This window comes from Bos indicus x Bos taurus, chromosome 18 (assembly GCF_003369695.1).
Source record: "Bos indicus x Bos taurus breed Angus x Brahman F1 hybrid chromosome 18, Bos_hybrid_MaternalHap_v2.0, whole genome shotgun sequence".
Lineage (NCBI taxonomy): Eukaryota > Metazoa > Chordata > Mammalia > Artiodactyla > Bovidae > Bos > Bos indicus x Bos taurus.
Window position 1 is genome coordinate 49,961,505 of NC_040093.1, and position 12,316 is coordinate 49,973,820.

Genomic DNA, 12,316 nt, shown 5'->3' on the forward strand with positions numbered 1-12,316 from the left:
TTCTGAAGCTGAAACTCCAGTACTTTGGCCACCTCATGCAAAGAGTTGACTCATTGGGAAAGACTCTTGATGCTGGGAGGGATTGGGGGCAGGAGGAGAAGGGGACGGCAAAGGATGAGATGGCTGGATGGCATCACTGACTCGATGGACGTGAGTCTGAGTCAACTCCCGGAGTTTCATGATGGACAGGGAGGCCTAGCGTGCTGCGATTCATGGGGTTGCGAAGAGTCGGATACGACTGAGCGACTGAACTGAACTGATAATCATTTTATTTTAAAAATATCAATAATTCTAACAGATTCAAGTATTTACATATTTTATAGCTATTTGTGGTTCAGATATTCAGTCTTGTCTGATTCTTTGCAACCCCTTGTATTATAGTTTGCCAGGGTTCTCTAAACATGGGATTCTCTCAGCAAGAATACTGGAATAGAGTGCCATTCCTCCTCCAGGGAATCTTCCCGAACCAGGGATCAAACCCACGTCTCTTATGTCTCTTGACCTGGGAATATATTTAAGACAATGAAAATATTTACATTGCTTTCTTAGAAATGAGCTTAAATATATTAAGGGATATATCTGTGTTTAGTTGCTCAGTCGTTCCTGTACGAGTCTTTGCGACCCTTTGGATGGTAGAATGCCAGGCTCCTCTGTCCATGAAATTTCCCAGGCAAGAATCCTGGAGCAGCTTGCCATTTCCTCCTCCAGGGGACCTTCCCGATCGAGGGATCGAAGCTCCATCTCCTGTGTCTCTTGCATTGCAGGCAGCTCTTTACCTGCTGAGCCATCAGGTTTTTCCAAATTCTTTTAGAATCTGTTTGAGCAAAAATGTTTTAAAACAGGTGGACTAGGCAGCTTAGAGAAGTGTACTAGACCCATACTGACAGTAGAGCCATCTCCTAGTAACTGCTTTTACCCGAGTATCATAAAACGACTCAGTATAACCTGATCGTTGAAAAGTGGGTGGAAAAAAAAAAAAGAAAAGTGGGTGGATTAGCAGTCATTTCTAAGAGTTGTTACTATAGGCAACTAAAAGCTACAGTTGACATTAATTACATTTAAATTCATTTTTTGACAAATGCTATTCTTTGAAATTGAGGGTGATGATGCCCAGAAATTAACACTTTGACATAATTATGTTTCCTGTGTGGCGATGGCAGGGAGGAGGGTGGGGGACAAATAACTGAAATTTTCTACACAGGTTGAGACATCTTAACAGATAGATTAATCTTGGCCCTCAGAACTGCCCACTTTTTCATCTCTGCTGTTTTTTTCTTTTGTCATCAGAGCAGTTTGCATCTGTGACCTTGCCCTTCAAATGGAGTTGAGGAAATTACAGTTTATTTGGGTATAGTTGCTTTAAAAATATGGTGTCTGCTTTTTTGTTGTTGTTGCTGTTGTTTTTACTATGCTGGGTTTCTGTTGCTGTGCAGGTTTTTTCTAGTTGCTGCCAGCAGGGGCTGTTCTCTAGGTGCAGTACATGGGCTGCTTATTGTGGCAGCTTGGCTTTTTGTGGAGCCTGGGCTCTAGGGCACATGGGCTTTGAAAGTTGTGGCATGTGGGCTCAGTAGTTGTGGTTCCTGGGCTCTAGACACAGGCCCAAGCAGCATGTGGAATCTTCCCAAAGTGTTGAACCTGTGTTTCCTGCTTTAGCAGGTGGATTCTTTTCCACCGAGCCACCCGGGAAGTTTCCTTGTATCTCTCTCTTAGTGAAAAACTATGTTGTGTACAAAAAGCAGCATTAAAGGCAAGAGGAGAAATGAATTTTATTTTCAGCTACTTAAATTTTTAAAAAATTTAATTCTGTTAAACAACTGCAGATACAGTTTTCAGTAATCTTAAAATGTACCACAAAAGAAACAGAAGCTCTTTCTCTCTCCCCACACTTAGGTTTGATAAGTCATCAGAATGGTAAATAGACACTATTTGTAAAATAGACACTTATAGATAAAATAAACTATAAGGACCTGCTAACTGCCTTTTAAGAGATATTAATGTAAAAAGTATAAAATTTAAAATACTGTCAGGAACTTTAATATTGATTTGAAATGTTCAAGATAGCAATATTACAGTTGATGTTTGAGTAGGGGTTGCAAACTCAAATGTCTGATGGGACCCAGAAGGAAAGCAAAGTGAGTGAACAGTTTGGAAAGGCTGGACCTTGACCTGCCTCCAGGCACTCGCTATGTCTGAAAAGGACCAGTTGGTTGCCAGACTTTAAATTTCAAAAGAAGCTGGAAACCTTAATTTTTATTTGAAATGTGATTTTTAATTTGTTATACTTCTGAATTCAAACTTTTTAAAATAATGTGTAGGTCAAATAAAATATATCTTTAATCTGCATTTGGCCCATAGTCTGCCATTTTATACTGTTTGCTGTATCATTACTCTACATTCTTCATTTGAAATGTATGTTTTGTTAAATAGCTCCTAGGAGAAAATGTCAAAAATTAGTAATTGAGGTTTTCCAAAATTCTAGGTATAACTTATTTCAAAGCAAACCTATGAAAAATTCTGTGATAAATTAAATCAATAACTGTTTGTGTTTTAATTAAAAACAGCCACATGATTAGCCTCATAGAGCTCATCTGTGTAAAAGTTGTGTTTTGTTAATTTCCTTTTGGCCTATATTTACAAGCTTGTTGGGAACCTGAGAAAACTCTTCTGAAATGACTTTATGTTTAATTTTTCATAGACTGTCTAGCCTGAGTCTGATATTTTTGAATGTCATTAGAACAGTATAAAAAGACAAAAAGAGATGACACTGAAAGATGAACTCCCCAGGTCGATAGGTGCCCAGTATGCTACTGGAGATAAGTGGAGAAATAACTCTAGAAAGAATGCAGAGACAAAGAAAAAACAATACCCAGTTGTGGATGTGATCGGTGATGGAAGTAAAGTCCTATGCTGTAAAGAGCAATATTGCATAGGAACCTGGAATGTTGTTACATCCATGCTGCTGCTGCTGCTAAGTCACTTCAGTCGTGTCCGACTCTGTGCGACCCCAGACCTCAGCCCACCAGGCTCCCCTGTCCCTGGGATTCTCCAGGCAAGAACACTGGAGTGGGTTGCCATTTCCTTCTCCAATGCATGAAAGTGAAATGAATCAAGGCAAATTGGAAGTGGTCAAACAGGAGATGGCAAGAGTGAACATTGACATTTTAGGAATCAGCGCACTAAGATGGACTAGAATGGGTGAATTTAACTCAATAACCATTATATCGACTACTGTGGGCAAGAATCCCTTAGAAGAAATGCAGTAGCCATAATAGCCAACAGAAGAGTCTGAAATGCAGTACTTGGATGCAGTCTCAAAAACAACAGAATGATCTCTGTTCGTTTCCAAGGCAAACCATTCAGTATCACAGTAATCCAAGTCTGTGCCTCAACCAGTAACGCTAAAGAAGCTGAAGTTGAATGGTTCTATGAAGACCTACAAGACCTTTTAGAACTAACACCCAAAAAAGATGTCCTTTTCATTATAGGGGACTGGAATGCAAAAGTAGGACGTCAAGAAACACCTGGAGTAACAGCCAAATTTGGCCTTGGAATACAGAATGAAGCAGGGCAAAGACTAATAGAGTTTTGCCAAGAAAATGCACTGGTCATAACAAACACCCTCTTCCAGCAACACAAGAGAAGTCTCTACACATGGACATCACCAGATGGTCAACACTGAAATCAGATTGATTATATTCTTTGCAGCCAAAGATGGAGAAACTCTATACAGTCAGCAAAAACAAGACCAGGAGCTGACTGTGGCTCAGACCATGAACTCCTTATTGCCAAATTCAGACTTAAATTGAAGAAAGTAGGGAAAACCACTAGACCATTCAGGTATGACCTAAATCAAATCCCTTATGATTATACAGTAGGAGTGAGAGATAGATTTAAGGGCCTAGATCAGATAGATAGAGTGCCTGATGAACTATGGAATGAGGTTCGTGACATTGTGCAGGAGACAGGGATCAAGACCATCCCCAAGGAAAAGAAATTCAAAAAGGCAAAATTGTTGTCTAAGGAAGCCTTACAAATAGCTGTGAATAAAAGAGAAGAGAAAAGGAAAGATATACCCATTTGAATGCAGAGTTCCATAGAATAGCAAGCAGAGATAAGAAAGCCTTCCTCAGCAATCAGTGCAAAGAAATAGAGGAAAACAGTAGAATGGGAAAGTCTAGAGATCTCTTCAATAAAACTAGGGATACCAAGGGAACATTTCATGCAAAGATGGGCTCAATAAAGGACACAAATGGTATGGACCTAACAGAATCAGAAGATACTAAGAAGAAGTGGCAAGAATACACAGAAGAACTATACAAAAGAGATCTTCACGACCCAGATATTCACAATGGTGTGATCACTCACCTAGAGCCGGCCACCCTAGAATGTGAAGTCAAGTGGGCCTTTGGAAGCATCACTAAGAACAAAGCTAATGAAGGTGATGAAATTTCAGTTGAGCTTTTTCAAATCCTGAAAGATGATGCTGTGAAAGTGCTGCACTCAATGTGCCAGCAAATTTGAAAAACTCAGCAGTGGCCACAGGACTGGAAAAGGTCAGTTTTCATTCCAATCCCAAAGGCAATGCCAAAGAATGCTAAAACTACCACACAGTTGCACTCATCTCACACACCAGTAAAGTAATGCTCAAAATTCTCCAAGCCAAGCTTCAGCAGTATGTGAATCGTAAACTTCCAGGTATTCAAGTTGTATTTAGAAGGCAGAGGAGCCAGACATCAAATTGCCAACATCCGTTGAATCATCAAAAGCAAGAGAGTTCCAGAAAAACATCTAGTACTGCTTTATTGACTGTGCCAAAGCCTTTGATTGTGTGGACCACAAGAAACTCTGGAAGATTCTTAAAGAAATGGGAATACCAGACCACTTGACCTGCCTCTTGAGAAATCGCTATGCAGGTCAGGAAGCAACAGTTAGAACTGGACATGGAACAACAGACTGGTTCCAAATAGGAAAAGAAAAGGAGTATGTCAAGGCTGTATATTGTCACCCTGCTTATTTAACTTATATGCAGAGTACATCATGAGAAATGCTGAGCTGGATGAAGCACAAGCTGGAATCAACATTGCCGGGAGAAATAGCAATAACCTCAGATATGCAGATGACACCACCCTTATGGCAGAAAGTGAAGAGGAACTAAAAAGCCGTGGTGAAAGTGAAAGAGGAGAGTGAAAAAGTTGGCTTAAAGCTCAACATTCAGAAAACGAAGATCATGGCATCTGGTCCCATCACTTCATGGCAAATAGATGGGGAAACAGTGTCAGACTTTATTTTTTGGAGCTCCAAAATCACTGCAGTTGGTGATTGCAGCCATAAAATTAAAAGACGTTTACTCCTTAGAAGGAAGGTTGTGACCAACCTAGACAGCATATTAAAAAGCAGAGACATTACTTTGCCAACAAATGTCCGTCTAGTCAAGGCTATGGTTTTTCCTGTGGTCATGTATGGATGTGAGAATTGTGCTATGAAGAAAGCTGATGGCAAAGAATTGATGCTTTTGAACTGTGGTGTTGGAGAAGACTCTTGAGAGTCCCTTGGACTGCAAGGAGATCAAACCAGTCCATCCTAAAGGAGATCAGTCCTGGATGTTCATTGGAAGGACTGATGCTAAAGCTGAAACTCCAATACTTAGGCCACCTCATGCTAAGAGTTGACTCATTGGAAAAGATTCTGATGCTGGGAGGGATTGGGGGCAGGAGGAGAAGGGAACAGAAGACGATGAGGTGGCTGAATGGCATCACCGACTCGCTGGACATGAGTTTGGGTAAACTCCGGGAGTTAGTGATGGACGGGGATGCCTGGCGTGCTGCGATTCATGGGGTCGCAAAGAGTCTGACATGACTGAGCGACTGAAGTGAACAAACCGTGAGTATGTGCTTAAAAAGAATGTAGAAGTTTATTGGGAAGAAGTTACTGTTTGTACAACACAGACCCTTTGCATAGAGAAAATATTCTCCTGTTGAATGCTTATTCTTTTCCTCTGATTCCACCTGCAAATAAGAAATTGTCCAATTATTTCCATTTCCAAACTTGGCAAACTAAATTCACAGGTGAACATTGTTTGCTGTCTCCTTAATCGGATATTGGGTTGACAATTAAGGTGGACTTAAATACCTTTTAATTGCTCTTCAGAGGCAGCTTGTCTGGGAGTCCATGTTGGACTGGAACATAGTACTGTGAAAAAATAGCAAATTCTCACTAGAAGTAGAGAAGAATAGGACATGCTACTTGAGACTGCAGTTCCGTTCAATGAGTATTTGGGAGCCAGGTCCTGGTTAGGCATCAATTCAAACTATGAAATCAGGATACCTTGGATACACTCTCAGAGAGTTTCTCTATAACTTTGATCCAAACCAAAGTACTGTTAGTGGAGAAACATATAATAATGAAACAGAGAAGAGTAAAGACTTTTTGGAGGAAGCTGATTTATTTAGAGCCTTGACCAATGGGAATGCCTTTGACATTGGAATATTCTTCATTGATGGGGAATTATGGGGGCATGATTTTGTTTAAACTTGCTCTTCTTTCTATAGTTCCCAATAGTCTACAAGTGTGACCTTCCTGATTTTGACAAATGTACTAAGGTTATATTAGATGTTAAGATTGGAGAAATTTAATGAAGGGTATATGTAAATTTTGCACTGTTGGTTTTTTAGTGAGGTAAAATTCACATCACATTATTAAAGGTAACCATTATTGCGTACAGTTTAGTGATATTTAGAACATTTACAATGTTGTGCAACCATCACCTGGTTTCAATGGCTTTTCATCTCTCCAAAAGAAAACCCTGTATCCACTGAGCACTCACGCTGCCTTTCACATTTACGCCCGCACTTAGTAACCACTAATCTGCTTTCTGTGTCTAGAATTTTTATTACAGGTATTTCATATAAACAAAATCATAAAAGATATGACCTTTTGAGTTTAGTTTCTATCACATAGCATGTTTTAAAAGTCCGTCCATATTGTACCATTTATCAGCACTCTGGTTGTTTTTATGACTAGATATTATTTTCATTGTATGGCTATGACAGTTTGTTTATCCATTCATCCATTGGTGGATATTCGGTGCTACTGAGATCATTCATGTATCAGTATTGGTTTGAATACCTCTTTTTCAATTCCTACGGGTATATACCTAGATATAGAAATGCAGAGTCAAATGGCAATTCACTGTCTGACTTTTTGAAGAACTGCCAAACTTTTTTCCATAACTAAAGCCCATTTTGTAGTTCCACCACCAATGTTTAAGAGTTCCTATTTCTTTTAGCATTTTGATTCATTTGAGTTAATTTTTGGAATATGGTATGAGGTAGGAGATCTAAACTCATTCTTTTGTGTGGCTCAAAACTTTGGAATTAATATTTTTAAAAGATAATTATCATTCTCCACAGTCTTGGGAAAGTATCACTCATGAAAATATCAAGCTACTTTTCTTACACTTAAAGAATTAAAGATAGTAATAAATGTAAGAGCTGAAACTATAAAACCCTCAGAAAAAAGCATTTGGAAATGGATTCTTATACCTGGTAGTAAAAGAAAAAAGCTACACAAGTTAAATTGGATGAATTGGATATATCAAAATAAAAAGATTTTATACAGCATAGGACACTGTCAAGAGACTGAAAAGACAGTGTACAGATTGGGAGAAAATATTGGCAAATCATGCACCAGATAAAGATCTAGGATCTAGTCTACATAAAGAATTCTTATAGCTCTAAGCAATAAATTACTCAATTTAAAAATAGGCACAGAATTTGATTAGACATTTCTCCAGAGAGATACAGCTGTCCAGTAAGCACATGAAAACATGCTCAAAAATAGGCAAAGAATTTGATTAGACATTTCTTCAAAGATGTACAAATGGCCATTAAGCACATGAAAACATGGTGAACATCACTAGACATCAGGAAAATAGGAATCAAAACCATAAGAATCTTTCAGGATACCTATAATAAGAGGAAGGGATAGTAATAAGTGTTTACGGTGGAATGGAGATCTTGCAGCACCCATACATGGCTAGTGAGAATGCTGGATGATAAAGCCACTTTGGAAAATGGTTTGACAGTTCTTCAGAAAGTATGGAGTTGCCATGTGACTCAGGAATTCTACTCTTAGGTATACTTAGAAAAATCAAAAACATATGTGTATGTCCACAGAAAAACTTGTACATGAATATTCGTAACAGCATTTACTTTTACTAGCCCAGAGAGGAAACAAGTCAGATGCCGATCAACATTTACACACAGTAACAAAAAAATGTTTTGAAATTAGATTGTGGTGATGGCTGCACATACTACACATGGTGAACATACTCTAAAACCACTAAATTGTGCACTTCAAAGGAGTAAAGTTTAGAGTATATAAAAAAACTAAGAATAAATAAATTTTTAAAATATCTCGCTTGCAGAAATTTTTGTTTTAAAGCAGTACTCATTTGCTGTTTACCCTAAGGAAAAAAAAATTTTTTTTTTTTTTTTTTTAGAAATTTATCATGGCATCCTGCATTGACCACTAGAAACAAAATGCGAATTCCACATTCTCATGCATTCATTGATCTGACTGAAGATTTTACAGCAGGTGAGTTGCACATAAATGTAAAAATGTCTTTTTGGATGCCAAAAACTGGTGAGATATTTGCTGTGTTCCTAGTAAACATTTTCTGTTGAATTGAACATTGAAAACAAAATGTGAAAAGGGTACAAGGAAGTCAGTGATATCAGGAAAATGTAAAAAGTACTGGATATAATAAAATATACCTGTAGTTCTTTTTTGCTGTTTGTTAATCATATAAAAATTTGAATTATTGACTAATAAATGCTGTATATTTAATTATGAGAAAAATGTTTAGCTTATGTATTAAAAATTGCAAAGATTGATTTTAATTTTTATTACAAAAAATGTTGAACACAGAAAAGTAGGCAGAATAGTATGATATACACATATTTAATCATCACCTAGCTTCAACAATAATCAGCATATGGCTAATCCTGTTTCATTTGTATAATCACCCATGATCCCCTCCCACCTAAATAAATTTATCATTTCAAACATTTTATCATTTCATTTATAAATATTTCGATCTGTAGTCATGTCCATCTGTTTGCAACGACGTGGGCTGTAGCCGCCAGGCTCCTCTGTCCATGGAATTCTCCAGGCAAGAATACTGGAGTGGGTAGCCATTCTCTTCTACAGAGGATCTTCTTGACACAGGGATCAAACCTGGATCTCCTGCATTGCAGACAGACCCTTTCCTGTCTGAGCCACTAAGACAGGTTGTTAATTTTTAACAACCACAAGATCATTTTCGAACTTAAAAAAAAAAATGAACAAAATTCTCTTAATTTTTGTTGTTCAGTCACTAAGTTCTAAGTCGCTATGCCTTGAGACTCCTTACACTGCAGCAGGGCAGGCTCTTCTGTACTCCACTGTCGTCTCCCAGGGTTTGGTCAGATTCATGTCCATGGAGTCGATGATGCCATTCAGCCATCTCATTCTCTATCACCCCCTCCTCTTCCCGCCCTCAATCTTTTCCAGCACCAGGGTCTTTTCCAGTGAATCAGCTCTTTGCATCAGGTGGCCAAAGTATTGGAGCTTTAGCTTTAGCATCAGTCCTTCCAATGAATGTTGAAGGTTGATTTCCTTTAGGATTAACTGATTTGATCTCCTTATAGTCCAAGGGTCTCTCAACAGTCTTCACCAGAACCACAGTTCAACAGCATCAGTTCTTTAGCATTCAGCCTTCTTTATGGTCCAACTCTCACATCCGTACAGGACTACTGGGAAAACCATAGCTTTGACTATGCAGATGTTTGTCGGCAAAGTGATGTCTATGCTTTTTAATATGCTGTCTAGATTTGTCATATCTTTCTCTCCAAGGAGCAAGAGTCTTTTAATTTTGTGGTTGCATTCACCATCTGCCCTGATTTTGAGCCCAAGAAAAGAAAACCTTTACTGCTTCCACTTTTTCCACTTCTATTTGCCATGAAGTTGTGGGACTGGATGTGATGATCTTAGTTTTTTGAATGTTGAATTTTAAGCCAGCTGTTTAGCTCTCCTTTTTCACTCTCATCAAGAGACTCTAGTTCCTCTAGGATTTTTGCTGTTAGAGTGATATCTGCATATCTGAGGTTGTTGATATTTCTCCTGGCAATCTTGATTCCAGCTTGTGAGTCATCCAGCCCGACATTTCACATGACGCACTCTTCATCAGTTCAGTTCAGTCCCTGAGTCGTGTCCGACTCTTTGCGACCCCGTGAACCGCAACACACCAGGCCTCCCTGTCCATCACCAACTCCCAGAGTTCACTCAACTCATGTCCATCGAGTCAGTGATGCCATCCAGCCATCTTATCCTCTGTGGTCCCCTTCCCTCCTGCCCCCAGTCCCTCCCAGCATCAGGGTCTTTTCCAGTGAGTCAACTCTTCGCATCAGGTGGCCAAAGTATTGGAGTTTCAGCTTTAGCATCAGTCCTTCCAAAGAACACCCAGGATTGATCTCCTTTAGAATGGACTGGTTGGATCTCCTTGCAGTCCAAGGGACTCTCAGGAGTCTTCTCCAACACCACAGTTCAAAAGCATCTATTTTTTGGCACTCAGTTTTCTTCACAGTCCAACTCTCACATCCATACGTGACCACTGGAAAAACCATAGACTTGACTACATGGACCTTTGTTGGTAAAATAATCTCTTTGCTTTTCAATATGCCATCTAGGTTGGTCATAACTTTCCTTCCAAGGAGTAAGCGTCTTTTAATTTCATGGCTGCAGTCACCATCTGCAGTGATTCTAGGCCCTGAAAAATAAACTCTGACACTGTTTCCACTGTTTCCCCATCTATTTGCTATGAAGTAATGGGACAAGATGCCATGATCTTCGTTTTCTGAATGTTGAGCTTTAAGCCAACTTTTTCACTCTCCTCTTTCACTTTCACCAAAAGACTTTTTAGTTCCTCTTCACTTTGTGCCATAAGGGTGGTGTCATCTGCATATCTGAGGTTATTGATATTTCTCCCAGCAATCTTGACTCCAGCTTGTGCTTCATCCAGCCCAGCAGTTCTCATGATGTACTCTGCATATAAGTTAAATAAGCAGGGTGACAATATACAGCCTTGATGTACTCCTTTTCCTATTTGGAACCAGTCTGTTGTTCCATGTCCAGTTCTAACTGTTACTTCCTGACCTGCATACAAGTTTTTCAAGAGGCAGGTCAGGTGGTCTGGTATTCCCATCTCTTTGAGAATTTTCCACAGTTTATTGTGATTCACACACTCAAAGGCTTTGCATAGTCAATAAAGCAGAAATAGATGTTTTTCTGGAACTCTCTTGCTTTTTCGACGATCCAGCGGATGTTGGCAATTTGATCTCTGGTTCCTCCGCCTTTTCTAAAACCAGCTTGAACATCTGGAAGTTCACAGTTCAGATGTTGCTGAAGCCTGGCTTGGAGAATTTTGAGCATTATTTTACTAGCATGTGAGATGAGTGCAATTGTGCGGTAGTTTGAGCATTCTTTGGCATTGCCTTTCTTTGGGATTGGAATGAAAACTGACCTTTTCCAGTCCTGTGGCCACTGCTGAGTTTTCCAAATTTGCTGGCATATTGAGTGCGGCACTTTCACTGCATCATCTTTCAGGATTTGAAATAGCTCCACTGGAATTCCATCACCTCCACTAGCTTTGTTCATAGTGATGGTTTCCGAGGCCCACTTGACCTCACATTCCAGGATGTCTGGCTCTAGGTGAGTGATCACACCATTGTGATTATGTGGGTCATGAAGATCTGTTTCGTACAGTTCTTCTGTGTATTCTTGCCACATCTTCTTAATCTCTTCTGCTTCCATTAGGTCCATACCATTTCTGTCCTTTATTGTGCACATCTTTGCTTGAAATGTTCCCTTGGTATCTCTGATTTTCTTGAAGAGATCTCTAGTCTTTCCCATTCTGTTGTTTTCCTCTATTTCTTTGCATTGATTGCTGAGGAGGCTTTCTTATCTCTCCTTGCTATTCTTTGGAACTCTTCATTCAGATGATTATATCTTTCCTTTTCTCCTTTGCTTTTTGCTTCTCTTCTTTTCACAGCTATTTTAAGGCCTTCCCAGACAGCCATTTTTCTTTTTTGCGTTTCTTTTTCATGGGGATGGTCTTGAATCCCTATCTCCTGTACAATGTCACAAACCTCTGCCCATAGTTCATCAGGTACTCTGTCTATCAGATTTAGTCCCTTAAATCTGTTTCTCACTTCCACTATTTAATCATAAAGGATTTGATTTAGGTCATACCTGAATGGTCTAGTGGTTTTCCCTACTT

General features: G+C 39.2%; 1 protein-coding gene across 2 annotated transcripts in view; it reads left to right on the forward strand.

Moving 5' to 3' along the window:
* Window positions 1-12,316, forward strand: part of ITFG1 (integrin alpha FG-GAP repeat containing 1) — a 296,211-nt gene that overhangs the window by 22,187 nt on the left and 261,708 nt on the right. For both annotated transcript variants that reach the window (XM_027513694.1, XM_027513693.1), the window contains exon 6: window positions 8,501-8,595. In XM_027513694.1, the coding sequence (XP_027369495.1) occupies window positions 8,501-8,595 (95 nt within the window). The remainder of the gene's footprint in view (window positions 1-8,500; window positions 8,596-12,316) is intronic.